A 25594-nucleotide genomic window follows, 5' to 3' on the forward strand; every position below is an offset into this window, starting at 1 on the left:
TGCATGGTCAGATGATTTCAATATGGCCTGAAGCTTGAATTGTATTTTTCCTCTCCATGTTGTGGAACTACAGCAAAGGCCCTTTTAGTTCCGCATCTTCCTTGTCAAGCCCTCGTATTGTTGGACTTGGATGTTAGACTGTAGACTGGTCACAGTAACTGTTAAACTTAAAGGGGTTTGATTTATTTGATCAGCTGTAAAAAGACATACCACCAGGGCTACCCAACAAGCCATAGGCTTTTGGGGACCAATGTACAAAATGCACATCTCACCATTTCCAACATTTATAGAGTTGCTCGAGGAACTGTTAGCTTAGCTTATTTCCTGGATCAACCTTCCTTTATGTAGAAAATACAATGCGATCGGTTAAAGCACATACACTGGCAAAAGGTGTTAGTCATGTTCCCAGAACAAGAGGAAGTTAGAACTCGAACACATTGAAATAGATAATCTCATTCTCAATGAAGTCCACTTTCAGACAGAAATGAGTTGAAATACTGGTGTTGGTGTCTATTCTTTTTCATTTTAGGCTTAGAGTTGTTGATGTGCTAAGCAGAAATAAGTTTCATACAGTACTCGTTCATCAGGTCCAATCGGGTTACGAGATTTGTGTTTTGCCCTCAAGCTATCTCTGTAAATCTTGGAATACTTCTGTTGGCCTTTTTTTGCAATACCACTCCACTGCGAAATCATGACACCGCAGATGTGCTACAGTGTTGTTTTGACAGTGAACCTGAAACACTGAAGATCTCCTCACTTTTTGTGTCGATTTAGACTCCAGCAAAAAAGAAAAATTTGACAGTTATTCAAAATTACATCTCCAACATGCTTGAAAAAAAATGTCATATCGGGTTGACCTGAATGTCAACTTATGGTAGCCAACATTTGTTTTCTTCGGTCATTGTTGGATCTCTCTTCTCAATGTGTGTTCCCTTGAACAATAACTAAAAATTAAGGTTGTTTCATAAGTTCAGTTGTCAAGTGGCTGGCCTATAGGGGGAACGGGTTTTTTTCGCGTGAAGAATGTTCGCGTGGAAAATTTTCGCGTGGAAAATTTGAAATGGAGAATTTATTTATAGGTTCAAAATATCAAAGTAATTTTATCATCAAAATTTTTCTCCCTTGGGAATAGACTTGAGTCCCTTGGGAATCAACTTGTGTTTTTGTATTTTTTAAATTTCAAAAATCCTTTGAAATATTTTGGGTGTGAAACCGTAGACTTGTAAACCTTCAATTCCCTTCCGATCAACTAATTAGCGTATTTTAACGAGCAAATGATCAAAATTACAGGCAAACTTTTTCCCTGCATGGGTGTGGGCAGGGTGTGGTGTGGTTTGGTGTGTGCTATTCCCAAGGGACTCAAGTCTATTCCCAAGGGAGAAAAATTTTGATGATAAAATTACTTTGATATTTTGAACCTATAGATAAATTCTCCATTTCAAATTTTCCACGCGAAAACTTTCCACGCGAACGCGAAAATTCTTAACGCGAACAAAACCCCAACCCCCTATAGGATATGCAGCTGTTAAAGATAATGGCATAAAGTTACTAGAATTTTGAAAGCTATTCTCAAGGTCCTTTTAAGGGAAATTAATTCTTGTATTGCTATCACCCTTTCTTGCCCATTTCACATGTAATGGGGTACCTTCGACCTTCTTGAAAAACAGAAATGATGATTCACCTTTGTGGAGAATGTTTGACAATTTCATTTTCGTTCCTGCTGGCTACATTCTTGTTCCATGGTCAACATTTTGTTAAACATTGCTTATAATAAGCAAGTATGGATGCCTTATGACATTTTCTTCAGAGTCTGTTGATGTGGGAAGGTTAAAAAAAATAGTTTAAAAAGTCCAGGGGTTTTTCTTGAAAAAAATTACAATAGGGAGCATTGTTACTGAGGGAGCGGAGCAACCAAGCAGGAAGATAGTGTGGAAGGGGGGGGGGGGGTTCTCTCTTCAATGTTAGGCTGCACTAAGGCTTCCTAAGAGGCAAAATGACTGTTGAAGACTGCCACAGGTCACCTGGTAGCATCCCTGGTCAATCATAATTTTATGCTTGTTAGAGAGTCTGCTCCTCAGGGTAAGGGGGGGCACAGTACCCATGTTTCCCTCTTTAGAACTCTGGTGCACTTTCTCCGTTGTCAATGCAAAGCTGTGTGTGTGGACAAGCACACAGAAAGAAAAGGGGTTTTCAGATGCTTACTGTCTGTTGAAATGAAAAGTAGTGGACCGAAGCAGCACCAATTATCAAGATGTACCCTTAAGATGTTCCAAACCATGATCGCCACAGCTGCCTGACCTAAGACGTTGGACAATTGTATTAATATTGAAAGAGGTGAAATCTGAAACATAACTTTGTGACATGTCAAAATATGCCAACGATTAAAAACTGATGTATCGCCCAACACATAATTTTATGCCTGCAGAACCACGTCAATCCAAGTTCTAACTTTTAATGACTGACAGGTTTTAGAATAGCCATCATTCTTCAACTGATGCGCTATTGTGTTATCAGTTAAGCCATTGGAATTCTATTGCTATTTCTGTCAGTCTGCTAAAACAAATCATGGCTAATTAGAATGAATGCCTGTTTGATGGAGGTAGTTTTTCAGAACCAGATTGTCATAAAAATGATAAATGCACCAACAATATTTACAAATCTCTTCCAAGTAATTTTACTATTCCAAAGCAGATGAAGGGGTTAATCCATGTAATTTAGGCATAAGGTTTTTTGTTAAAAAGAGGATCAAGAGTAAATGTAAGGAGAATTTTAAGAAGAAAATTCAGACCTAATGGAATGCAATTATATATGAATACAAACAGTTTGCAGAGGTCAGTTTAGACATGCTTTCAGAAACAGCCAGTTTTATTATAATGTTTGTGGAGGTGATTTCTCCTGAAATTCTTGAGACCAGTTTAAGCAGTCTTTTTCAATCAAACTTGGTTTCTCAACTTGTTGGGTGACTTTAAAATTACCGATTGCTTGAAGATTGGGAGAATACTTTGTTGGTAGAAAATCTGATCCTATGATTTCCCCAGGGGGGAAACTAGGTCAAATGATTATCTAGTCCCTAGGTGATAACCTTATCTGCTGATCTATCTTGTAGTATCACAATATGCACACAATAAAGAGGATATTACTAAGGCAATGCCCTTAGCACTTAATAACACCCACTTTATTGTCAAACCAACCATCAAAACAGATAGTTCTTCTCGTTTTCTGCAGTTCTCTCCCAAGTGATATAAGTCAGCAGATAAGCTCAAGAGGAAATCCTCATAATGTCACTTAAAAAGTTTATTGTTCAAATACCTGGTTGCCAGTTGACACCTAAGCACAGGTTAGTTGGCTCAACCTGTTATCAAACCAAAGTTTCATGTAAAGATACCACAATCATTTATTTGACCTCATCAATATTCAGTTGGAAACATTTAACCAGCTATTCAGGGAGAATGCTTTGCCTTGCCAAAATGTTGAAGTCATTTTATACCAGGGTTTGCAGTGCTGATAAATGATTGTGGTATCTTTACACAGAAGTTAGATTTAAAAACAGGTCGAGCCAACTAACCCATTCTGACACAATTTTTTAATGTTAATCACTACAACTTTCAGCACATGAATCACTACAAAGTTATGGAACAAATTGCAGCATAGATAAAAGCATTTTCCTGATTAAGTTTAGTCATGATATTTGTCACGGTGCAATGTGTCTTTAAATGACAGCGTTTTTAAACTCTGAAAAGGGGATGCATTCAATATTGGATCTGTGCAAATTGCTTATGATTTACGACATCTTTTGCCAGTTGAGCTTAGTTTTGGCTGGTCTCAAGACTACAACTAGACTAGAAGGGCCCTCATAAATGTTTGGAATCACAAAATATTGTCTTAATTGAATGGCCTTTGTGCAAAATTTGAATGACCCTTGTACTTAACCAAGGGTATCTGTTCTATCAGTTTTCGAAAGGCAAGCTAATCAGATAGAAACTACTTCAAAGTAAACAGATCAGTTTAGTGTCCATGGTATGGTACAGATTGTATCTTTTTGCATTTGGTCTTCATTATGATGATTCTATGAAGATGTTTACAGAATAGATAACTTCAAATATTCTTTATTTAGGGTAAATTTGTATTCACAGTAGTCTCAAAAATGCTTGTTATTTTTCATGTAAATATCTGTTGGGTTGGTGTCTCTTGTGAAAGGTTTTTAACTATTCCATCAAATTGTACACTTGCTTTGTATAGCTGCTTTAAAAATGATGAACAGGACATCTTCAATCTGCTTAAGCCAGCGTCACAATTCATGCGAGCGTCGGCCGAATTTGTAGATCGCCCGAAGCTCGCCAAATTTCAAAATCGCCCGAGCGTCGACAGTATTTTCCAATGAAAATCTCGCGCGACGTCCGTCGAACACTAAAAACTAAAAATCCCCCATGAGATGGTACCATCTCTTGAACATGGACGAAGTCAGTATCGACTAACCTGGTAGAAGGCCAATATCTGGATCAACTTTTATTTCTAAAAATCGCCCGAAGCCCGCGTAATCGACAGGACGTCGGCCGTTCTTCGGCCGAAAATGCACATTTGAAGCTCGCCAGCACGTCGGCCGAGCTGCATTTCTTATTTGTGACGGGGGCTTTATGGATACTTTCCTGTTGCATCAGCTCAAAATCAGAAATATTGATGCCAATGATGTCACAAGGCAAATGGTTACAGCTGGATTTTGTATCCATCTGATACATTTTTCTCATTGACGTCGTAATGATTTAGTTTTGACCATGTTTGGACTACAGTAGCAATATGTTGGCCTGTAAGAGAGGTACATTTGTGCTCAATTATGGCTCAAGTGGCGTCCTATAAAAAGGCTGTTTTGACCTTGAAATGTTGCAACCCAGCGAACGTTGACATTGACGTGACTCGTATTAAAAGTCATTTGCCATGAACAAAACAGCACTGATAGCCAAATAGACAGATTCCACCCACTTGTCAAACCCTAGAAGTGCAAAATAAGAAAATAGAATTGCAAGTATTTGGCAGACATGCCGTCACACTCTCATTGGTTGATCTGTTAATTGCCATGCTATCATTGGTTGGACTTAAGCAGGGCAAAAAGTCCACACATGCGCTGGTAAACTGACACCTAACCCACACATTTTGTTAGAAATACGTTGTTGTCTTTATTCTTAAGCCCTGTCAAAGTAGTAACTTCATGTCAGCTTGCACCTTTTATCAGGTTTATATCACGAAATGAAAAGAAACCTGGTTCTTTTAGTCGGATGAAATAAGCAAGGGCCTGGCTATCATCTGTTGTATTTGATGTCATTAGCGATGAGATGTTCTCTGGATTGACATCTTGTTGCTAAGTTGGCTGTTCGGTAAATTATCTTTTCTTTGTTCTCAGATTCGGCAATCTAAGCCATTCTGGCCGATCTGCTATATTTGATATCACTAACAATGAGATGTTATTCTCTGGACTGATCATATTGTCTTATGTCGTTTTTGTTGTGACGTTGGCAGTTCAGTTAACGGTGATTTCTTTGTCCCCAGATTTGACCATCTAAGCCATTCCGCCAATCTGTTATATTTGGACATCACTACCATTAACAAGCAGATGTTATTCTCAGGATTGATCATTGTCTTGTGTTGTTTTAGTTGTGAAGTTGGCAGTTCAGTAAACGGTTGTTTCTTTGTCCTCAGATTCAGCCAATTAAGCCTTAGCACCGATCTGTTATATTCAAAATCACTGGCAATGAGATGTTATTCGATGGATCAACATCATATTGTCTTTTCTCAAATTATCATGGAAGCTCATCTGTGTTGGTAACTTTCTTCCAACACTAAGGTATTCAAGGATCAAATTTTCAACGATCGCTTTGGCCTTCAGGATCGTTAATGACCATTCGTATACTCGCAAGAGTTACATACACGGGAAATTATTGACATCCGTCTTGACGGATGTGTCGGCAATTGGTCGAACGTGCCAGGAAGTTTATAACGCCCACTGTCTCTGTTTAGTGTTGGCGGGAGTGCCCTGATGTATATGGCATAGCATATCATATTGTGTTGTCAAGTGTTGGCTTGTTGTAAGTTGGCCGCTCAGTAAACGGTCATTTCTTTGTCATCAGATTTCTACCATCTGTATCTATATAGCTGGTATAACCGCCTTTCAGCGTAACACACCAGCTAAGCCACTCTGCCGATTGTTATATTTGATATCACTAACAATGAGATGATATTCTCTGGATAACATTGTCCTGTGTTGTTTTTGTTGTGAATTTAGCTGTTTGCTAAACAGTAATTTCTTTGTCCGTAGATTGGACCACCTCAGCCATTCTGCCGGGGAGACAGACAGCACAGGCGAGGGTCCTGTGAATGGTATGAACAGTCCGACTGGCCCTGGAAAACGAGTACGAAGGCCGTCCATCATGTATGCTGAGGGATACGAAACAAGCGAATCAGTGAGTTCAACACTCTCTACTGTAAATCTTGACATTTTAAGGTTGTATTTTCATGACACTGCTAGTATGCGTTTTGTGGTAGTGTTGTATCGGCCACGACGTTAAAACACAGAGAAAACTTACCATTCCTACAAAACAAGCAAATCCGTGAGTGCAACACTCTACTGTAAATCTGTAAAGTTTTCGCATAGTGTTTTATTTTCACAGCACTGTGATTGGGTGCTTCTTTGCTACATAATTGTTTCCACTGCGAATTTCAAACGCAAAGAAGAAAAACACTCCTTTGGGTTGCTACCTCAGTACCTGGAAAAAGGCTAAGAGACCTATACCCTTTTCTTTCCACCACCACAACTGCATAAAAAGTTGAAAAATCTGTGTTCAGTAGAATTTGCAAGATAAAGAATTTCTCACAGATGAACTAAAAAAAGTTTTGCTTTGTTCCAGAAGCAGGCTCCAAAGAAACCAGGCCGCATGACAAACCAGTTGCAGTATTTGTTAAAAGTGGTGATGAAAGCAGTATGGAAGCACAACTTCGCCTGGCCCTTCCACGAGCCGGTCGATTGGGTGAAGCTGAATATACCAGTACGTATCATCGGTTGATTTTTGCAAATTGCAGGTTGCAAGTTTTTCAGACAGGCAACCATTCTATATTTACAGGTTTGCAAAAGCAAAACCTATTCTGTTTTGTCACCATCCAAGGGCGCTGACATGTTGATAGGTAATGTCTTTACACAAGGTTACGTGTACATAAAGTGAATCATTCCATATTTCCAGGTTTGCAATACCAAAACCTGTTTTGTTTCTGTCGTTGTCCTTGGGTGCCACCATATTGGATTTGGATGTCATCCAGGCGCCATATGATGAGTTTTGCAATCCATGATGATTCTTAATATAGATCTGCACCCGATTTGACTTCAAGCTGAAACGAATTCCACCTGAGATTGCAACTAGAGTCTTAGTTTACGGTGAACTTAAAACTTCTGATTGGAAAAGTAATTTTGTTCTCTACCTTTTTTTGCCAAATAGGACTACCCGAAGATAATAAAAATTCCTATGGACCTGGGAACCATCAAAAAGCGATTGGAGACCAACTACTATTACAGTGCCAAGGAGTGTATTCAAGATTTCAACTTAATGTTTACCAATTGTTATGTCTACAACAAGCCGGGAGAGGTAAGTGTGTCCAACATTCTGACATTTGTTAGGATTTTTTTTCCAATGTGATAAGCGAACAAACCAGGGTTCTAGCCAGAACCCGTTATTCCATGAAATTTCGTTGCAGATAATTGACAATTTTTTACACCATTCCATCCATCTTGACAGACAGAATTCAAGAGTAAAGATGTCCAAATTTGTAGAAGTTTGTACAAGGTGACAGAAAAAAAAGATGCTCTTTGTAGGATCTTTTCGTCAATGGGAATTGGGATGATGGAAAAAAATTCAAGCTAGCTAGAACCTTGAACAAAACCTCCAGCATTTTTGAAATACATGTTTTTCTACTTTGTACATGACATGTACAATACATTGTATTCAATGCTTGTTCGTCCTCCCTTCCATAGGATGTATATCTCATGGCCCAAACGCTAGAGAAGCTCTTCCTGCAAAAAGTAGCCCAGATGCCACCAGAAGAGGTTGAGGTGGCGTCTCAACAGAAGCCTGCGGTACAACCCAAAGGCAAGAAAGGGCCACGAAAGGGACCCAGAGTACAAGGTAAGAAAGAAATGGAACGTTTCTTGTTACCAAAATTTTAAGCGGTGAAATGTGCAGACATTTGCATTTGATTCTCCTTGTTAAGATTTAGAAGAAACAATTGTAACAAAAAATGTAGGACATGTATATCGTCTTTTCATAGAGATCCTTAAACAGCTACTATAAATCATTTAAAGTTAGCGATGTCTTTGGTAATGTGGAGAGTATGTAGTTGATTTAAATTCCCTTTTAAGACAGCCATAGTAATGCAATGCAGTGTGATGTTTGCAGTGTGATGAGTTAATGATGAAAACTCACTGCGAAAACTGCAAACATGAAACCACCTCAAATATTCCCAAGATTTACAGCACTAATATTGATTTGTTTTCTGTTAACGTTTTGTGTTATTTTTTGCAGCTGCCCAGTCAACAGCAGTCCCAGTGCTAAATGCGCAGCCTCCAGTATCCCAGCCTCCCGCACCGGCGCCGGTTGTGTCACCACCACCACCTCCTCCTATCGTTCCGACCACGGTCGTGCCGCCACACGTCCCGACGGACCTCAGTCTACCACCCCCGCCCATCCAACATCAACCCCCTCCTCCCGTCGTGCAACCCCCTCCCCCCGCGCCGAGAGCGCCCCCCTCCAGAACGCAGCAGCCCCGACCGCCACCCATCGAGCAGCCGCCCCCACCACAGCTACAGATGCCCCCACAGACGTTACCCCAGGGCCCGTCCACAGCGCCGGCGCCCATCATCTCCCAACCTGGCCAGGCAGTCCCCACCAAGGTAAGTATCTATTTGTGAAGTGTTAAGCCTTTTATTTTGTGTTTCTCAGACTGAAAATGTGAACCAAACAGACTTATGCATTCTCAGTGCTGTCATAAGATATACATGTTTTTCCATTCAACTCATTGTTTGGGAGCCCATTTTCATTGTTATATCTGTAATTTTTTTACGAAAATACATATTTATCAGTTTCCTGTCTTGAAGTTTAGCTTTTTTGGAAGGCCAGGGTTAACTTTTTGTCACAACAAGCAAGTTTTAGTTCTTGGACAGAAACAGCTTTGAGCATGATATGCATTAGAGAGGTGCTGGTTAGTTGCAAGCATTGTCACTGCTCAAAATGGGACACACAAACTTGTATGAAAGAGGACATTTTTTCAATGATTCATTCTCTTTGTTTACCAATTGTCCCTAAACATGATTGATAGCACTTGTGACAAGGCAGCCTCCTCCCCTGACGCGCTGCCAAAAATCAAATGTTACAAAAGGCTAGCCCTCTTGCTATCACACTAAAGAACTGACTACATATCAATGTGTCAGTAGTATATTTTGGGTTAAACAAGAGTGTTTTTCCCACCAAGGAGCTTGAGCAGCCTCCTTCCTGGCCTCTACCGCTAATGGGCAGAGCCACTGGGTTAAGACCCAGTCAGAAGGTAGAGAAAACTTCCAGCAAAACATTTTTTTCCTATAGTCTATAGATGCCTGCTTTGAAGTTCCTACATAACTGCCTGTATGCCGGAGCCTATGCCTTTCTTTTCCTCGTAGGTCTTTTTGATAGAGGTAGTGGCTTCTGTGATGAATTCTATAGCTGCTTTCTGGTCTGCATGATGTAAGAGCAGTATTTTTGTCCAGCTCCCAAACCTTTATTACGGAATGGTAGATATAACTGACAATAACTTCACTTGAAACAGAAGCATTTTTCCTGTATATGAAGGAAATAGAACACCATTCTTCAAGTAGGAACCAGTCGGGCTTCATCCGCGGAGATTCGACAGTAAATCAACTTATTTGTATTACTGATAAGATCTTTAATGCTCTAGATTCCAACAAAGAAGTCAGAGCGGTTTACTTAGACTTTTCTAGAGCATTTGACAAAGTCTGGCATAAAGGACTTATTTTCAAGCTGCAGAGAAACGGGGTCGACGGCCCAATCTTAAATTGGTTCCATAGCTACCTCTCTGACAGAGAGCAAAGAGTTGTTATTGATGGTCAATGTTCGGATTGGAGTTATGTTGGCGCAGGTGTACCTCAGGGTTCAGTTTTAGGGCCTCTCTTATTTCTTGTCTTCATTAATGACATGGTGGACGGTCTAGTTACATGCCCTTTTTTATTTGCTGACGATAGTTCATTATTGGACATTGTGGAAGATCCTAACGTTACAGCTGATCGACTCAATACTGATCTTAGGAAGATATCATTTTGGTCTTCAACATGGCTTATGAACCTAAACCCTTTAAAGACTGAAGAAATGTGTTTTTCTAAGAAATCAAATCCTCCCGACCACCCTCCTCTTCTTCTTGACAACTGTGTTATCAAATCAGTCAAAACCCACAAGCATATAGGGACTTTTCTTACGTCCACCTTGTTATGGGAAACACAAATTTCTCATATGATTGGCAAGGCGTCCAAACGAGTGTCCACTCTTAACAAATTGAAATTCAGATTATCACGAACAGTACTTGATGTTATTTATAAATCCTTTATTCGTCCTCTCCTTGAATATGCTGACATTATTTGGCATGGATGTACTTTATATGATTCCCAGCGATTAGAACGTGTCCAATACGAATGCGCGCTTGCAGTCTCAGGGGCTGTAAGAGGGTCTTCGTATTCTTCGCTACTTTCTGAATTAGGTTGGGAAAAACTTTCGGATCGTCGTCACGTTCACTCTCTGATCATGTTCTACAAAATTGTCCATGGCCATACTCGGCAGTATCTTAAGGATTTGATCCCTCCTGAAGTCTCCATTTCTACTTCTTATAATCTTCGCAACAAACTTAATCTAAGGATACCGCTCTGCTCTACAACTCGATATCAAAAGTCTTTTATTCCTTATGCAACGCATCATTGGAACGGTCTTGGTATAGCTGTTCGATCCTTAAATCTTTCGTTGTTTAAAAAACATCTAGTGAAATTAGTACGTCCTTCTTTCTATTCACATTTTAGTCATGGCCCCCGGTACACTTGCGCCCTCCTCACACGCCTTCGCACCGGCACGTGCAGTCTTAACCTAAGTTTATTTACACGCAACTTAGCAACAAGTCCAGCCTGCACTTGCGGATGTCGAAGCGAAAGCGTTGCTCATTATCTTTTGTACTGCCCTATATACAATCAGCAAAGACTCAACCTTCTGGGCAACCTACGGAACCTTTTAGCCCCTATTCTTGATATTGATACTTTGTCTGATCAAGCCTTCATTTATTTATTATTAAGAGGTTCATCCTTTGTTTCGTATGATTTCAACTGTAACATTTTAGGCTTGACTCAGCACTATATTTTGACAAGCAGACGTTTTAAAACTTAGTTCAGGTATATTGATATATTCATTGTTTGTTTGTTTGTTAGCTTGTTTGTATTGGACGACCCAATTGCTGTTTCTCATTGCTATTGTACTTGTCTATGTAACTTGTATTTTTTTTCCAGAGGTGATGCTTAATATTAGCTTCAGCTAGAGTACATCACCTCTGTGTCCTGTATATTCTTCTGTTGTTTAATAAAAAAAAAAAAAAAAAAAAAAAAAAAAAAGTAGGAACCTGTATCAATGCAGACTGCCCTTACTCATCATCAGTGAAAAGGAGAAAAAAGTCCTGTATCCAGACAGACCAATGTTGTACCTTAGTGAATTTACTTGTTCCTTTCCCAAGATTCAACCAAAAAATCAGTTTATAAAATCCACTCGCATCTTTCTGGATTGTCAACCAACCAATCTACAAGAACTGAAAATTTAGATCGACTTGGAGGTTGTAGTATGAGAAAAGAGCTAATGTGTTTACTCAATTAACATAAAGGTCTAGTTATTAACTAAGATTAAACTTTTCATCCAACACTTTAAAGAAATTGGGACTTTCCCAAATATGGAGAAAAGATAAAAGTCTCGTGCTTGTGTCATATATTCATTTGAACCTCATCCTTTCCAGGTAAAGAAAGGCGTGAAGAGAAAAGCGGACACCACCACGCCCACGACCATCTCCACGACGACGGGCAGCGAGTCGTCGCCCTCCAACACTGAGCCGAGACCCGCGAAGATCCCTCCCGTCAGGTGGGAACCAGATCATCCCAAAGCTTGGTAATGAACAACACCTGCAGGATCTACCTTTTCTCTAATCATACAATAACATGCGTCTGTCTCTCCCACATTTTAACTGCTATGTGTAAAACAAAAGTCTCAGAACAAGTCCATTGGCATTTATTGTGATTCTTCCACTCATTGGAAAGGTTCAGACCAGAAAAGCGTCTATAGCAGCACTACAATGCCACATTTGACTCCAATGTGTGACCCAAAAAAGTGTTTCCGACCGTAGCTCTTTCTCAGAACGAGTATTTCTTGGGATTCTTCAACTCCTTTGAAAAGTTTGAATCAGTAAAGTTCTGTAACGGCAATTTGGACGGTTTCAATCTCGCAAGTTTCCAACCGTAGTCCTTTTTCAGGACGAGTGAAGTGGTATCTATTGTGAATCTTCAACTCCTTTCAAAAGTTGAATTCAAAAATGGTCCATAACAACAATTCCACCTGTTTTTATCTCACCAGAAGAAACCTACAAAATATGTAAACTGCCCCATCAAAAATATATGCAGTATGAATATATTAGAACATGGAGTAGAATAAATTTTATCCTCCGTAAATTTGGCTTGGGGTTAGGGGTTCCATGGTTAAACAAATTTTGTCAGGAACCAATGCATGATCTAGCAAACTTAGATGCAAGTTTTCGAAAGCATATTTGTATGTTTAGGTGCATGAATGTTTATGTTTCTTGATTGAATGATGATTGTGAAAATGGATAGCTTAGGCTTAGGCACAGATTTTAACGTATGCTGTATTATTATATATGTTAAACAGATAGTTAGATGTTTGTAGTTGCTAAGGTAGAAATGCTATCTTTTTGTTGCTCATAGTTTTTTGTAATGCCTACTTGTGGAAGGATCTGTAGACTGTACATAGCACTTCGAATTTCTGGTATAAAAGTTTTTCAGTAGTGTGTGCTGTTTTTCCTAAACGTAAACTGTTCGCCCGTAAGTTTTCTAACCGGACCGACATGTGTAAATGAAGCGGTATACCTGACCACTCTGTATAGTTGAGTAGAAACAATACTGTTTTTCCTAAACTATTGTCCTTAGCTTCTCTAACCTGACTGCTGCGTGTAACTGAAGCGGTATACCTGACTGCTCTGTGTAGTTGAGTAGAAACTATGCTGTTTTTCCTGTAACTTCTCTAACACAACAGAAGTCACGACACGTGTGAATGAAGCTGTACACCTGACTGCTCTGTGTGGTTGAGTAGAAAAATTTTCCGAAACATTTGTCTGTAAGTCTCTTACCTGACAGCTGTGTGTAACTGAAGCGGTATACATGACTGCTCTGTGTGGCTGAGTAGAAACTATGCTGTTTTTCCTAAACTATTGTCCTTCTTTAACCTGATTGACACTTCTCTAACCTGATTGACATGTGTAACTGAAGCGGTATACCTGACTACTCTGCTCCTTGTTTGCCAGGAGAGAAAGTGGTCGACAGATCAAGCCGCCCCGGAGAGAGCTCCCAGAGACGGAGCAGCACAGCTCCAAGAAGAAGGGCAAGCTGTCCACCCAGCTCAAGTACTGTCAGGGCATCATCAAGGAGATGTTCGCCAAGAAACACGCCGTAAGTCGGAACACTTCCTGGTCATTTTAGATGGTCTTGTGGTTAGGGTTGTTGACTTAGAATATAAAGGTTCTGGGTTTGAATCCCTAGAAGACCGTTTTCAGTTTCCCCTCCTTGTACAAAATTAAGTCCCCACGAAAATAAATAATTAACAGTAATTGAGAAAGCTGTAGCTACAGCAGAAAACTTAACTCTTGGCAACTTTTCATATAATGATTTGACGTCTGACTCTAAACTTTGTTGCAAAACATTATATCTAAACTTGTTGTTTTTTTCTTTTCTGTACAGGCGTATGCTTGGCCGTTCTATGAACCTGTGGATGCTGACTTACTAGGCTTGCACGACTACCACGAAATCATCAAACATCCAATGGATCTGGGAACAGTTAAGGTGAGCATCAAACCTCTGCACGTAAAAGAACCCAACACACGTATCGAGAAGAGTTGGGGTGACCCGGTGTGCTTGTCCTAAACGCAACCGGTAGCGAAGCCGCGTTGCACTACAACTAGTATAGTAGTATCCAGTATTTGATTATACTGCTGCCGGGGTTCCTAACACGGGTGGGTAGCAGTCGGCTAGTCTTCACGCCGCTCTTCCGCGGCCCTGTCCAGGGGGTTTACGCTGGTTGAAAAAGTATCATGCTTCACCTCACTTAAGAACAGCTGCTTAAGAATCACTTCTTTACTTACTTTACTGAGGTAAGATATCACACAGTTGATCATTTTGTATCTTATAACATTCAATTCTCCAAATCTGGAATGATTAAGAATTGTATGAAGTGTTCACCTCTCAATCTGGGCATGGGCACTAGCCACACAGGCTGTGATGTTGTGCTAATATCTTGAGAGGTAAGAGTAAAAACAACCCATGTTAATCACAGTCACTCTGTCCTGTAGAGTTGGATTGTTTCATGCCATGGGTACAGATTATTCGTTGATGATTCATTGTGAAGTCTTTTCTTAAAGAAAACAACAGCCAACCAAAGTAACATGAAAATTCAGTGTTATAGGAAAGGTTTAAGACTCTTGTTTAAAAAATTGTTGGTCTTATTTATTCAGTTCATAAAGTGTCCTTAGACAGGATGAGAATTGTTAGAATTCTAGCACTGTGAATATTATCTTTCTACTCTTTGTGCCATTTTGAAGTTTTGCAATGCTTTAAGTTGTTTTGTTTCTCTACAGAAAAAGATGGACACTCGGGAGTATAAGTCTGCCCAGGAGTTCGCCTCGGACATGAGAATGATCTTCAGCAACTGCTACAGATATAACCCTCCCGAGCACGATGTCGTACAAATGGCTAGAAAATTACAAGTAAGTCATGATAATTTCTGTCTGAATTAGTTTACTTCGATGGAAGTGATGTTTTCAAAAGATTTGTTCAAGTTAGCACAGAAGCAGGAGTGTAATTAACTCCTTGAAATATTTTCAGTGGTTTTTATTTTCAGGATGTTTCCGGTGATTTTAATTTGTTGTTTTTGTTGTTCTTTTGTGGTGTCACTCTATTAGCTACCTGACAACACCAATGTGTTTTGTGTTGTACTGTTTTTTCCACTGATTGAGTAATTGAATTTACATTACGTTTCCTTCTCTCCCAGGACGTATTTGAAATGAAGTATGCCAAAATGCCGGACGAGCCTCCGGAGCCTGAGCCCCAGCCCCTCCCGGCGGCGCCCCCTGCGACGGAGCCTGAACCCAACACCAGCACCAGTAGCAGCAGCAGCGACTCTTCCTCCGACTCTGACAGCACCGACAGCGAGGAGGAGAGAGAAGCCAGGTTACGGGAACTCCAAGATCAAGTGAGTGTCTGTGATCTGGTCGGTTTCTTTTCTATCACTTTTTTACTGAAATTCTCTGCTTTATAATTAGTGTGTTAACTCCGCTATTACCTTTGGCATTTTGGCTTCACTATGTCACAAACCTGGGATATTCTAACAAAAAGGTAGCAAACAGAGTACACTAACGTTGGGGGCTAAATTTTGCTTCTTTCCTTAGAGCTTTAGATATTGAGTACAGTATATGTCGTATGTATTAAGTATGTGTACTTGACAGAGTCTTGAATGGTGTGGTGGTTGTCACTTTGTGGAAAACACAGTGTTCTTTGGCATCGTAGCTGCTGGCTAAAGCTTATAGTTCGTTAAATCCAACTCTCTTAGCGGGGGCCTGATGGCAGCTATCTGTAGCACAGAACAATGTTCGATAGTCAACCATTCTACTGGCTCGTTCAATATCTCCACTTGTGAAAATGTGGATTTGACTCTTTCATATTGTCCCGTCTTTGTCGCTTGCTGTAGACCATGCTGCACACCAGGCCCTGGCACCAGGTCTGTTCACATCTCTTAATCATTAAACCAAACGTGTGGAGCAAATGCAAATGCCAGGGCTTTAGGTTTGCTGCGCATTTCGGAGCTGCTTCCTCCTTACAAACGTGTATTCTGATAGTCTGTGGCATTCTGGAAAACTTTAGCTTCTGTGGTGTGCTTGAGCTAAGGTAGACCATGGTTTCCTTTCCTCCTGAAATGCCCTCCCTGTACCCAGTTACTTAACTTGTGGGTGCTTACATCAGATAAATGCCTAAAGTAAAGCTAGTTGTAAGGGTATACCATTCTGTATTTGATGCAATGCCTTTTACATGCATAACAATGTGTCGTTTATTATGGTAGATGTTACAAGCCATGTTTCGCTTCTTGTTCCAGTTGAGAGCGGTACACGAACAGCTTAGCGCGTTATCGGAAGCGTCGCAACAACACAAACCACATAAAAAGAAGAAAGAAAAAGACAAGGACAAAGAGAAGGACAAAGACAAAGAAAAGGACAAAGACAAGGACAAGGAGGATAAACACAAGAAGAAGAAGAAAAAGGAGAAGGACAAAAAGGAGGGAGAAGTGGTCCCTGTGAAGAAAGAGGTTCCTGCCCCCGTTCCCGTACCCCCACCACAACCAACTCCCAAACAACCCAGAAAAACGCAGCCCAAGAAAACCAACAGCAGGTTAGTACGCTTAAACTGTCAAATCTGCAGGAAGTTCGGTCGATATCGTCACTCGGACGTGAAGGGACAAAACCTCACCTTCCTGCTTTCTTCATATTTCTGTTCTTGTAAACGTTGGAGAGGTTTGTGTAGATTTGGAACCTGCCCTGTCAGAAGTAAAAAAGGTTCCTTGTTTCCTGTTTCAGAGTTGGGCAGGCAAGGAAACAACCAAGGTGACTCCTTTCATCATTGTAGATTTCTGTAGAATGCTTCTCTGCACCTCTCACACACAAACAGACCTTTGCATGTCCTCTAAACATGTTAAAGGCGATGATCCTTCCTTAACAGTGTTGCCCCCTAGGGTTACCCAGTTGTATTTCAGGACCTAACTTGCATGTGCCAGATAACCCGTTTATTTATTTCATTGCTATTTCTTGGTATGTGCAAATGCACAATGCAAATGTGTCCCTTGTTTGTAGTCTTTGTATAATAGAGGCTGTATTAGCTGTGGACATGATACATCGTGCACTTGTAGACTTCAAAATTAATATTTCACTTGTAATTGCAGATATAGTGTATGACTAAATGTTACTTGGTTTTTCGAGAATCATTGATTGCCATCACCATCAGAGGACAACAGTCGTTCATAACCAGCACTAGAAGTAGAAAGCAGCAGAAATATGCCTTGGATTGCAGCTAAGACAGCACAAGCTAACACAATCCAAGTTTACTTGAGTTGTATGACAGAAATAGCGGTAGTACTTTCTGGCTCCCTGTATTTGCATCCAATGGCCTTTACATCAGTCCACAACAGTACTAACTTGTCTTTTGTCCTCTAATTTTAGTAGACAATCATCCAAAAAAAGTAAAGCGCAGACCACGACGGCCCCTGCCTACGAGAGCGAGGATGAGGACCTGTGTAAGCCAATGACGTACGACGAAAAGAGACAGCTTAGCTTGGATATCAACAAATTACCAGGTGAGACCATTTTCTTATGGAGAGAATTTTAAGCACTGATAAAGTAAAATGTGCCTAGTACAATTGTAATCAACGCAGAATTGAGGTGTTCGAAAATTTGTTGTTCCCTAGAACTATCATGGAGTGGAGCTCTTTACCACCAAGTACTGTAGGGGCATCCTCATTGGATAGCTTTAAACAATGCTTGCAGCTACTGTAGGTGTGCAATAGTTTGGTATGGCAAGTTTGTATCTATTGTTCAATGTGTTTTCACATAGTCCACAAGTTTTTTTGTCAATGGGAGAAATTCCAAGTAAATGTTTGGTGAATTTAGATAAGTGTTCACCTCTCAATCTGGGCATGGGCACTAGCCACACAGGCTGTGATGTTGTGCTAATATCTTGAGAGGTAAGAGTAAAAACAACCCATGTTAATCACAGTCACTCTGTCCTGTAGAGTTGGATTGTTTCATGCCATGGGTACAGATGTTTATTTGTTTTACATAAGTGCTAGACCTCTTTAGGGTTACATGCCACTACAAGATACAGTAAGTAAAAGATTTGTAAGACAAGACTGATAGTTTTGATCCACTCACACCGGGAAGGACCCATTCTCTTTTCAATATGCATGGGGGGATCCTTAACATGGTCAAGGTGTGGCTCTCCTCAAATTTAAACGTGGGACCTTCGGCTTAATGTCCCATCTGGAAACAGGAGCTAGGTACTCAAAGAAATGCGAGTGACCTTTTTCCTTGAGTAAAGTGAATACATAGGTGTGAAATGCCTTTCTTTAGGGCTTAACATTTAGGTCTGCAAGGGACTCGAACCCAGAACCTTTAGATTGTAAGTCCGCTGACATGTTGGTGGTTTTCCAGGTGATAAGCTGGGGAGAGTAGTACACATCATCCAATCCAGAGAGCCGTCGTTACGAGACTCCAACCCCGACGAGATAGAAATAGACTTCGAAACCCTCAAACCTTCCACCCTACGAGAACTTGAGAGATATGTCATGAGCTGTCTCAGGAAAAAGCCCAGAAAACCTTATGGTGAGTTCACTTCTTGTTATTTTTATTTTAACCTTCTCCCTGCTCCTCTTAATGCTAGTGAGATGCTAGCCTGGCTATGTAACAACTGGAAAATTGGGTGCCAAACAGCTACTGTAGTGTGTTGAGGGCTAAATTTTCAGTTGCTTTATTTTTGCCTTTATTCGCAGTGACCTCTGACTGCAAAATTATTATAACACGCACATTGTGTAGTAATTCCACTGTAGTACAGAATTGTTTCAACCTTTTCCTTCCTACCGCGAAAGAAAACCACAGGAAGGATAAATGTATATACAGTAGTCTCTTGACCTCTTTTTGTCGGATCTGCTGTGTTCATTTGAAATAAGAAGACGAAGCTATGATGTCATACAATAAATTATACCACTTAAGCATGCTTGTACTGTATGGTATAGATGACATGTAGTAACTGGACATACCTCTTTTAGAAAAAGGGTCCTCTTCTGTTGCAGCGAAACGACCCCAGGGTAAGACAAAGGAAGAGGTGACCAAACAAAAGAAGGAGGAGCTAGAGAGGAGGCTACAAGATGTCAGTGGTCAACTGTCGTCGGCAAAGTCCAAGGTGGCCAAGAAAGGTAAAGTACACACGGTCATTCTGTTGTTACAAGGCCCTTGTCTTACAAAGATATAAGATTTAATCCTTTAAGAAAAAGGAAACAAAATACACAAAGGCAAAGAAGTTAAATGTTTGAGGATGGGATGAAATGGAGTTTAAAATGATCTTTGTCTTTGAACTTGTCAAGTTAGTCAACAATACAGTGTGCTTTGTTGTCCAGTTTTTGATCACACTGAGGAGCGGAGCAGATTTTAAAAGGGTTGTATTGTTTTAAGATTAAAACAACTTCAACCATGTATTTAACTTGTTGGACTTTGTTTCTGAGTTTGCAGTGATGGTTTGCACTTTCTTGTACAGCTTTTGACAACACATCAATATTATTCTTAAGATCTAAAGGTATTCTGGAAAGTAGTCATACTTTTACCTTCCAGTGAAAGAACGTTTCTGAAGTTGCAGTGATGTTTTGTACTTTTTAGTACAGCTTTTGGAAACACCTAAAAACGATTCTTAAGATCTAAAACTGTTCTTCCAGGTTGCCACACTTAAATTTCCAGTGAAAGTTTGTTTCTCAAGGTGTGATGTTTGTCCTTACAGAGAAAGAGGCTGCTGCCAATGCTGAAGCGGGCGGTCCCTCGCGACTAAGCGCGAGCAGTAGCAGCTCGTCGGACAGCGATAGCAGCAGCACCAGCAGCGGTTCAAGCTCCTCTGATAGTAGCGACTCAGAGTCAGGTAGTTAGACCTTCAGTCCCTCTTCCTCCTTCTGATAATTCCACTCCACGGGCGAGAAATTGTATTAAAGCTTTCGCTTCACTGTGTAATTGTGACGTCGTCGTCGTTTGTAGATATTGAAAAAAGAGAAATGCCTGTATAATGCTTGCCAAAATTTGTAATCATGTCCCTATGTTTGGTACTATCTGTGGTGGATACCTGTCAAACTTTTAAACGTAGGAAAATGGCACCCTTTTCCGCAAAGAGTCTAGCGTTTTTTTGTATCTGTATATGTGAGCGTCGAGACCAATGAAGAATGATTTTTGTCAATTAGTAACGGCTTAAGTTCTGTCAGCATTTTTTTCCTTATTTATTAGGCATAGCTCAGCACATGCCAAAAATTTGCACACATCTACACCCAAAGCCACTGTTTCAATACTTAAGGGTCGTATGGCACCCGTGTGGTACCTGAGTTAATGGTGTTAACATAACAATATTGACCAATGAGTGCAGAGTGGTGTGCCAGGCCTGACCAGGGCAGGGTTATGTGTGACACCTCCTTTTAACAACTCTTGAACTACAGTACTTATACCCTATGTGGTGTAAAAAAAAACAGAGACATGCAATGACATGACTAGGTGGTTGCTTTGCTACCTTGGTTGGTACATGGATGTGTAGCATGCAAGTGTAGGACTTGTGAGTTTTTACGTTGCGTTGCCGGGTGTTGGCTGGCTGCTGCTGGGACCACTGAAGCAGTGCAGCTGGTGGTGGCTGGCCAAAGTGAGTCTCTGAATTCTTCCCACCAAGAAGTTTCGGTGCTCAGATGCCAGCACGCGTGGGGTGTTGGCCTTGTGGAAGGACAAGGCTGCCGACCAAATCGCCTTTGGCTCACGACAACCAAATATAGACGTAACTCTAGCAAAGACGGTTTTTATCACTGTAGATGTAGGGTTTTTGGAGTCTTTGCTAGAGGAGACACGCTCTCACGACTAGTGGCAATTGTTGACTGTCCAGTTGAAAATTGGCAGAGCAAGTGCAATTTTTTTATCTTGAAATTGTAAAAAGTGTGAGATAGATGTCAGAAGGAAAAAAATATTTCTAGACAGTCTCACTTCTGCCCTGGATGCTGGCCCAATGCACTGAACACTCTTGCACTCTTTTTGTATACAGGTCAAACCGCTGTTCTGTCTATTATTACTCCATATGTTATGCTGAGCAGACTTCTCTCTTGAAATTGTGTGATATTTTGGCAATCTTTAGATGTAATCTCATGAATTAAAAGTAATCATATTTTTTTGATGAAAAGCAGAATTTTATTACAGCATATTTGTGTACTTCCAGCACATACCTGTTAATTATAGTAGGACCTATTTGTATTTTTTGTACCGGCACAGGAATGTGTAGAATTGAACAAAAACAGTGTAGCGTTTTGTGGTGAAAGGGTAAAAGAATTACACATGTTGATTATAATATCAAGACTAGTGTAGGTATCGTATACATGTGTGAGCCCATTATGGAAAGGTATCAAAGAACTTGGTGAACAAGTTAAAAAAAGAATAATGGAATGGAGGAGACATGGGCCAGAACCTGTACATACTCTTTATTCTGTATCTGTGATGACTCGAAATCATTCCTGAATGTGTAACAAATAAAACCTTTCCCTCTTGTACACCATTTCTAGAGTTGTTTATTTTAATGAGTGATTAAGTGTGTGTTTCTCAATAGGGAGGTGTTCACCAACCCATGTGGCAAATAGCTCTGCACTCATCTGGTGGTTGAAAGAAAATGGGGTTTGAATATTTAGCCGATGGCAAGAAACATGTTTTGTGATCACTTATGGTTACGTATGTGGTGAAATTCTAGCAGACAAGTGTGTGTTTTCTTTCCCTAACTGGTATTTGACTTCTAAACACTTTAAAAAAGTGCTAAGGATTAGAAAGATTCATGTTGTGTTTCCAATTATAGTCCAGGAGAAGTAGGATTGGTATTTAAATTTCAGCGGAAGTGATCCAACAAAAACAGTTCAACAATTAAAAAGTCAAAAATACATCTGGACACTGTCATTTTCAGCATCATTTACTCCAACTCCAAGTGCTTGTTTTAGCACTAGAATACATGTACATTATGCAGTACATGATTTCCAGCCGAAAAAGGCTAGGGTCGGCAGGTTTTGCTAGGGTCTGCCAGGTAAATGGAAACACAACATGTTTTCGTAGGCATAATACTAGTGATAGATGCAACAAAAATAGTAGTCTCGATTAGCCGTCAGTGATGACTAAGTGCATGAAGTGGATATAAAAGTACCATTGTGATATGCTGTGATCCAGAGTATATAGATTTATTAACCAAAACCGTTTATGACAATAGGTTGATTGACCTGTATCTACATAAGCAGCTTTATGTGTAGCCCCAAAAACTCTTCTCGTTCAAATCAATGGAGAGTTAACTTTTCGAAACAGCAGTGTTCCAAGCTTAGCACCATCATTCTAAACCCAGAAAGGCATTTTGGTAATGAAGTTGGTACTTTTCATAGGTTATACTAGTAAGTTCAGAAATTTTGCTTAGTCTAGTTATAGATGAAACCTGATGAAATGGAAAGGAAGTATCAAAATTCACTATTGGACGAGTTTTTTTCATGAGTTAGTCCTAAAAAGCTGGTTCAAAGATTTAACTGCACATGTGCAGTGAGATGCTAGCCTGGAATCCAGCCTTGGTAGCTTTGGTATTATCCCGACGTTGCTAATGCAACTTTCGGAGCAGACCAAAGCTACCAAGCCTGGATTCCAGGTTAGTGAGATGCATTGTGGGTAATATGTCAAAGTTGAAGACCCCTAAGACATACAACACACCTGGTCATGTACATGTACTAGCATTAAGCATGGTCGAGACACGTGTAAGGGCCTTCACATACATGTATACCCCAATGATCCTGGCTGTGCATGTGATCTTCATTCAAAACTGGCTTTTTGAAATTAAAAAAAAAAAAATTGAACTTTGACCTTAACCAATAGTGCTGATAAAAGTAGACCCTTAAGTATGATATCACCAAACTTTTGAGCTACAAAGTAGTCATGTATAAACCAAGATATAACCCTGGTAGGTAGAGTGATAGAAATGTATGCCCTCATAGAGGAAGCTTGAATTATTAAAATTTAGAATCACCCAATAAATTTACGTAGTGTAAACTGTCAGGGTTGAGTTTGCACCTGACTGCCATTCCGTTCTCATGGGCTACAAAACTGCAGAGTACCAGAGAGTCACAAATCTTCACTACACATACATTTGTAGAAACAATAGATAAAACATTAGGTTTGGTTGCACATGAAAAGAAAGCAAGTCAGCCTCGTCTAGACAGGAAGAATATGAAGTATTGGTAATGACCACATGGACCCACAAAGCCCAGCCTGGTAGGGAAACTGGCAGGAGAAAAGACATTCTGGGCTCATATTGCAAAAATGGCACCACGATTACAAGCTCTCCATAGTTCTTCATACAAGTTGTCATTTGAAAGCTTAGTGAGACTCTTGCAATTTACAACTGCAGTACAAACTTTGAAGTTTGACAGGCATCTCTTCTTTGATAATCAATTCAGTCAAGGGGATATTTGTGATTCAAATATTGAGACCATGTACAAAAAGGGTGATGACTACAATAAGTTGCACTATTCTATGTTAGTGGTTTCATTGATTTCTGACTAAGAATGAAGTCAAGAAGGGCCAAAAAATTAAATAAAAGCTTTGGGAATGACATGTTATGCATCTGAAAATATAACAAATGATAATGTCATCTTATGATAGTAATTAGGGACAAAGTAGATGAGAAGGGTAAACAGGTCAACGCTTGAGTTAGGTCAAGTTTGAATATCATTACCTCAGAGTTTGAGAAGAACTTGAGATGGGACTGGGCAAGCTTAAGTTAACTACTGGTAGAGGTTTTATTGCCCTTTTATCCAATATCAATTGAAATTGTTAAGTACATATTATGATCAAATCCCAAGCAGTATAATAGCTCACACTCTAGTCAGACTGCTAGCCTGACAAAATCACACTTATAGCAGCTCTTCCACTAGACAGGCCCCTAGAAGCCCTATTACAATCAGCCCCTGACATTGAGATATTGTGTAACACACTGGTCAAACTGCAAGGGGGGTGGGGATGGTTGCTCTTGATGCAAACAGGGACATATCAAGAGCTACATGTAGCAGTGACATTAATTTTAACTCTCTCCCAGCAGCCTAACCCCATAACCAATACGAAAATTTTTAACCTTTAAAGGATGGGAAAGAAATTGAGAATTTGCATTGAGAAGTTGAATCATACCCACAATCAGAACTGGGTAGAATTACTAAAAAGTGTCACAAAAATCACATCTAACGAAATAGAGGGAGATGAAGAGAAGAATATGAAAATATACTTAAGGACCACTTTTTGGTGCGCCCCTACCATCAACACAAGCCTTAAGAATCCTGTCTTTAGTGACTTCCTGTCCACATAGACAAGATGTTATTGAGCTGTCCTGGGCAGGATTGACAGTACATGTAGCGACAAGGATGAGTGTTAACTTGCCAGGAAATAGCTTGAGAGGAAAATAAAGCACAGGGTGGGTATTAATTGAGACGTTTCATTCTGTGCATGTGTGTCAGTGTCATAGTATGTCTCGTATTTGTCCTGGTTGTTAAGTTTGAAACCTAGTTAAAAAACTTAGCATTCAACAGTCCATGGCTGCTAGGATGAAGTCAGCTTGTTTTATCTGTAAGAAATTCCCTGCTACCACTGAAAGCAAAACTCCCTGCATATCCATCATACTTATTTCAAACATAATATGATTTAATAAGATATTGTAAGTCTTGAAATGTTTTATTTTTGTGTTGACCTCGTATGACCTCGCAAAATCGCAACACTGAAATATATGTTACGTAGTTCTACTGTTCTACAGAATTGTTTCAACTTCAAACACCAAAAAACTCATTTTCCCTCACACTGTGAAATAAAACCACTGAAAATAAATGCATTTTACAGAAGTACTTGTTTTCTACATTCCAATCATCATACCTGTTTTGATCAAGTCACTTATAGTCGTACGTTTCTGTTTACAAAATTGATGATAGGTACTATTAGGTAGGCACGTCCTTTGTGTGAATCATAAATTTATGTGGCCTCATAGCTCATCAACAATGTTTTTCTACCCCCAGGGCCAACACCAAAGAAGCAACGCACAAATTCCGGAAAAGAGAACAAGTCTAAGGTAACCATCAACATTCTGATTTCTTCATTGAATTCTAATTAAGAATCTACAGGACCATCCCTTAATACATGTACATAGATTACACCTTTTTTACTTACTAGAAAATAATGTAGACTATTTGAATACGTTGTTAGTAGAGTGGTTATGAGGGAGTGGGAAGATGACCTCAAGGTCAGACTTGCAAGAGTAGCTGGAAGTAGAGTTGAGAGGTGGTAGAACTAGTTGTTAGTCAGACATGACAGTCCAGGTCATGCGGTCCATTGAAGAGGATGTGTTAATTGATATAAACATGTACATATGTATATGCTTGTAAATCCAGCACTTGCA

The 25594-nt window shown here is 40.0% G+C and overlaps 1 protein-coding gene across 16 annotated transcripts in view; it reads left to right on the forward strand.

Annotated features, from left to right (window-relative positions):
* Window positions 1–25594, forward strand: part of LOC136442402 (bromodomain-containing protein 3-like) — a 37382-nt gene that overhangs the window by 3604 nt on the left and 8184 nt on the right. For 2 of the 16 annotated variants that reach the window (XM_066439243.1, XM_066439228.1), the window contains 19 exons: window positions 6308–6452; window positions 6897–7034; window positions 7479–7625; window positions 8012–8162; window positions 8559–8926; window positions 9505–9576; window positions 12061–12209; window positions 13633–13777; window positions 14066–14167; window positions 14959–15087; window positions 15372–15590; window positions 16068–16097; window positions 16470–16762; window positions 16948–16974; window positions 17587–17720; window positions 18574–18744; window positions 19188–19334; window positions 19910–20044; window positions 25215–25267. In XM_066439243.1, coding sequence (XP_066295340.1) covers window positions 6372–6452; window positions 6897–7034; window positions 7479–7625; window positions 8012–8162; window positions 8559–8926; window positions 9505–9576; window positions 12061–12209; window positions 13633–13777; window positions 14066–14167; window positions 14959–15087; window positions 15372–15590; window positions 16068–16097; window positions 16470–16762; window positions 16948–16974; window positions 17587–17720; window positions 18574–18744; window positions 19188–19334; window positions 19910–20044; window positions 25215–25267 — 2691 coding nt within the window. In that variant the 5' untranslated portion in view covers window positions 6308–6371. The remainder of the gene's footprint in view (window positions 1–6307; window positions 6453–6896; window positions 7035–7478; window positions 7626–8011; window positions 8163–8558; window positions 8927–9504; window positions 9577–12060; window positions 12210–13632; window positions 13778–14065; window positions 14168–14958; window positions 15088–15371; window positions 15591–16067; window positions 16098–16469; window positions 16763–16947; window positions 16975–17586; window positions 17721–18573; window positions 18745–19187; window positions 19335–19909; window positions 20045–25214; window positions 25268–25594) is intronic. The other 14 variants (XM_066439232.1, XM_066439230.1, XM_066439229.1 and 11 more) reach the window with 14 other exon arrangements.

The sequence above is a fragment of the Branchiostoma lanceolatum genome, chromosome 9 (assembly GCF_035083965.1).
Source record: "Branchiostoma lanceolatum isolate klBraLanc5 chromosome 9, klBraLanc5.hap2, whole genome shotgun sequence".
NCBI classification, from domain to species: domain Eukaryota; kingdom Metazoa; phylum Chordata; class Leptocardii; order Amphioxiformes; family Branchiostomatidae; genus Branchiostoma; species Branchiostoma lanceolatum.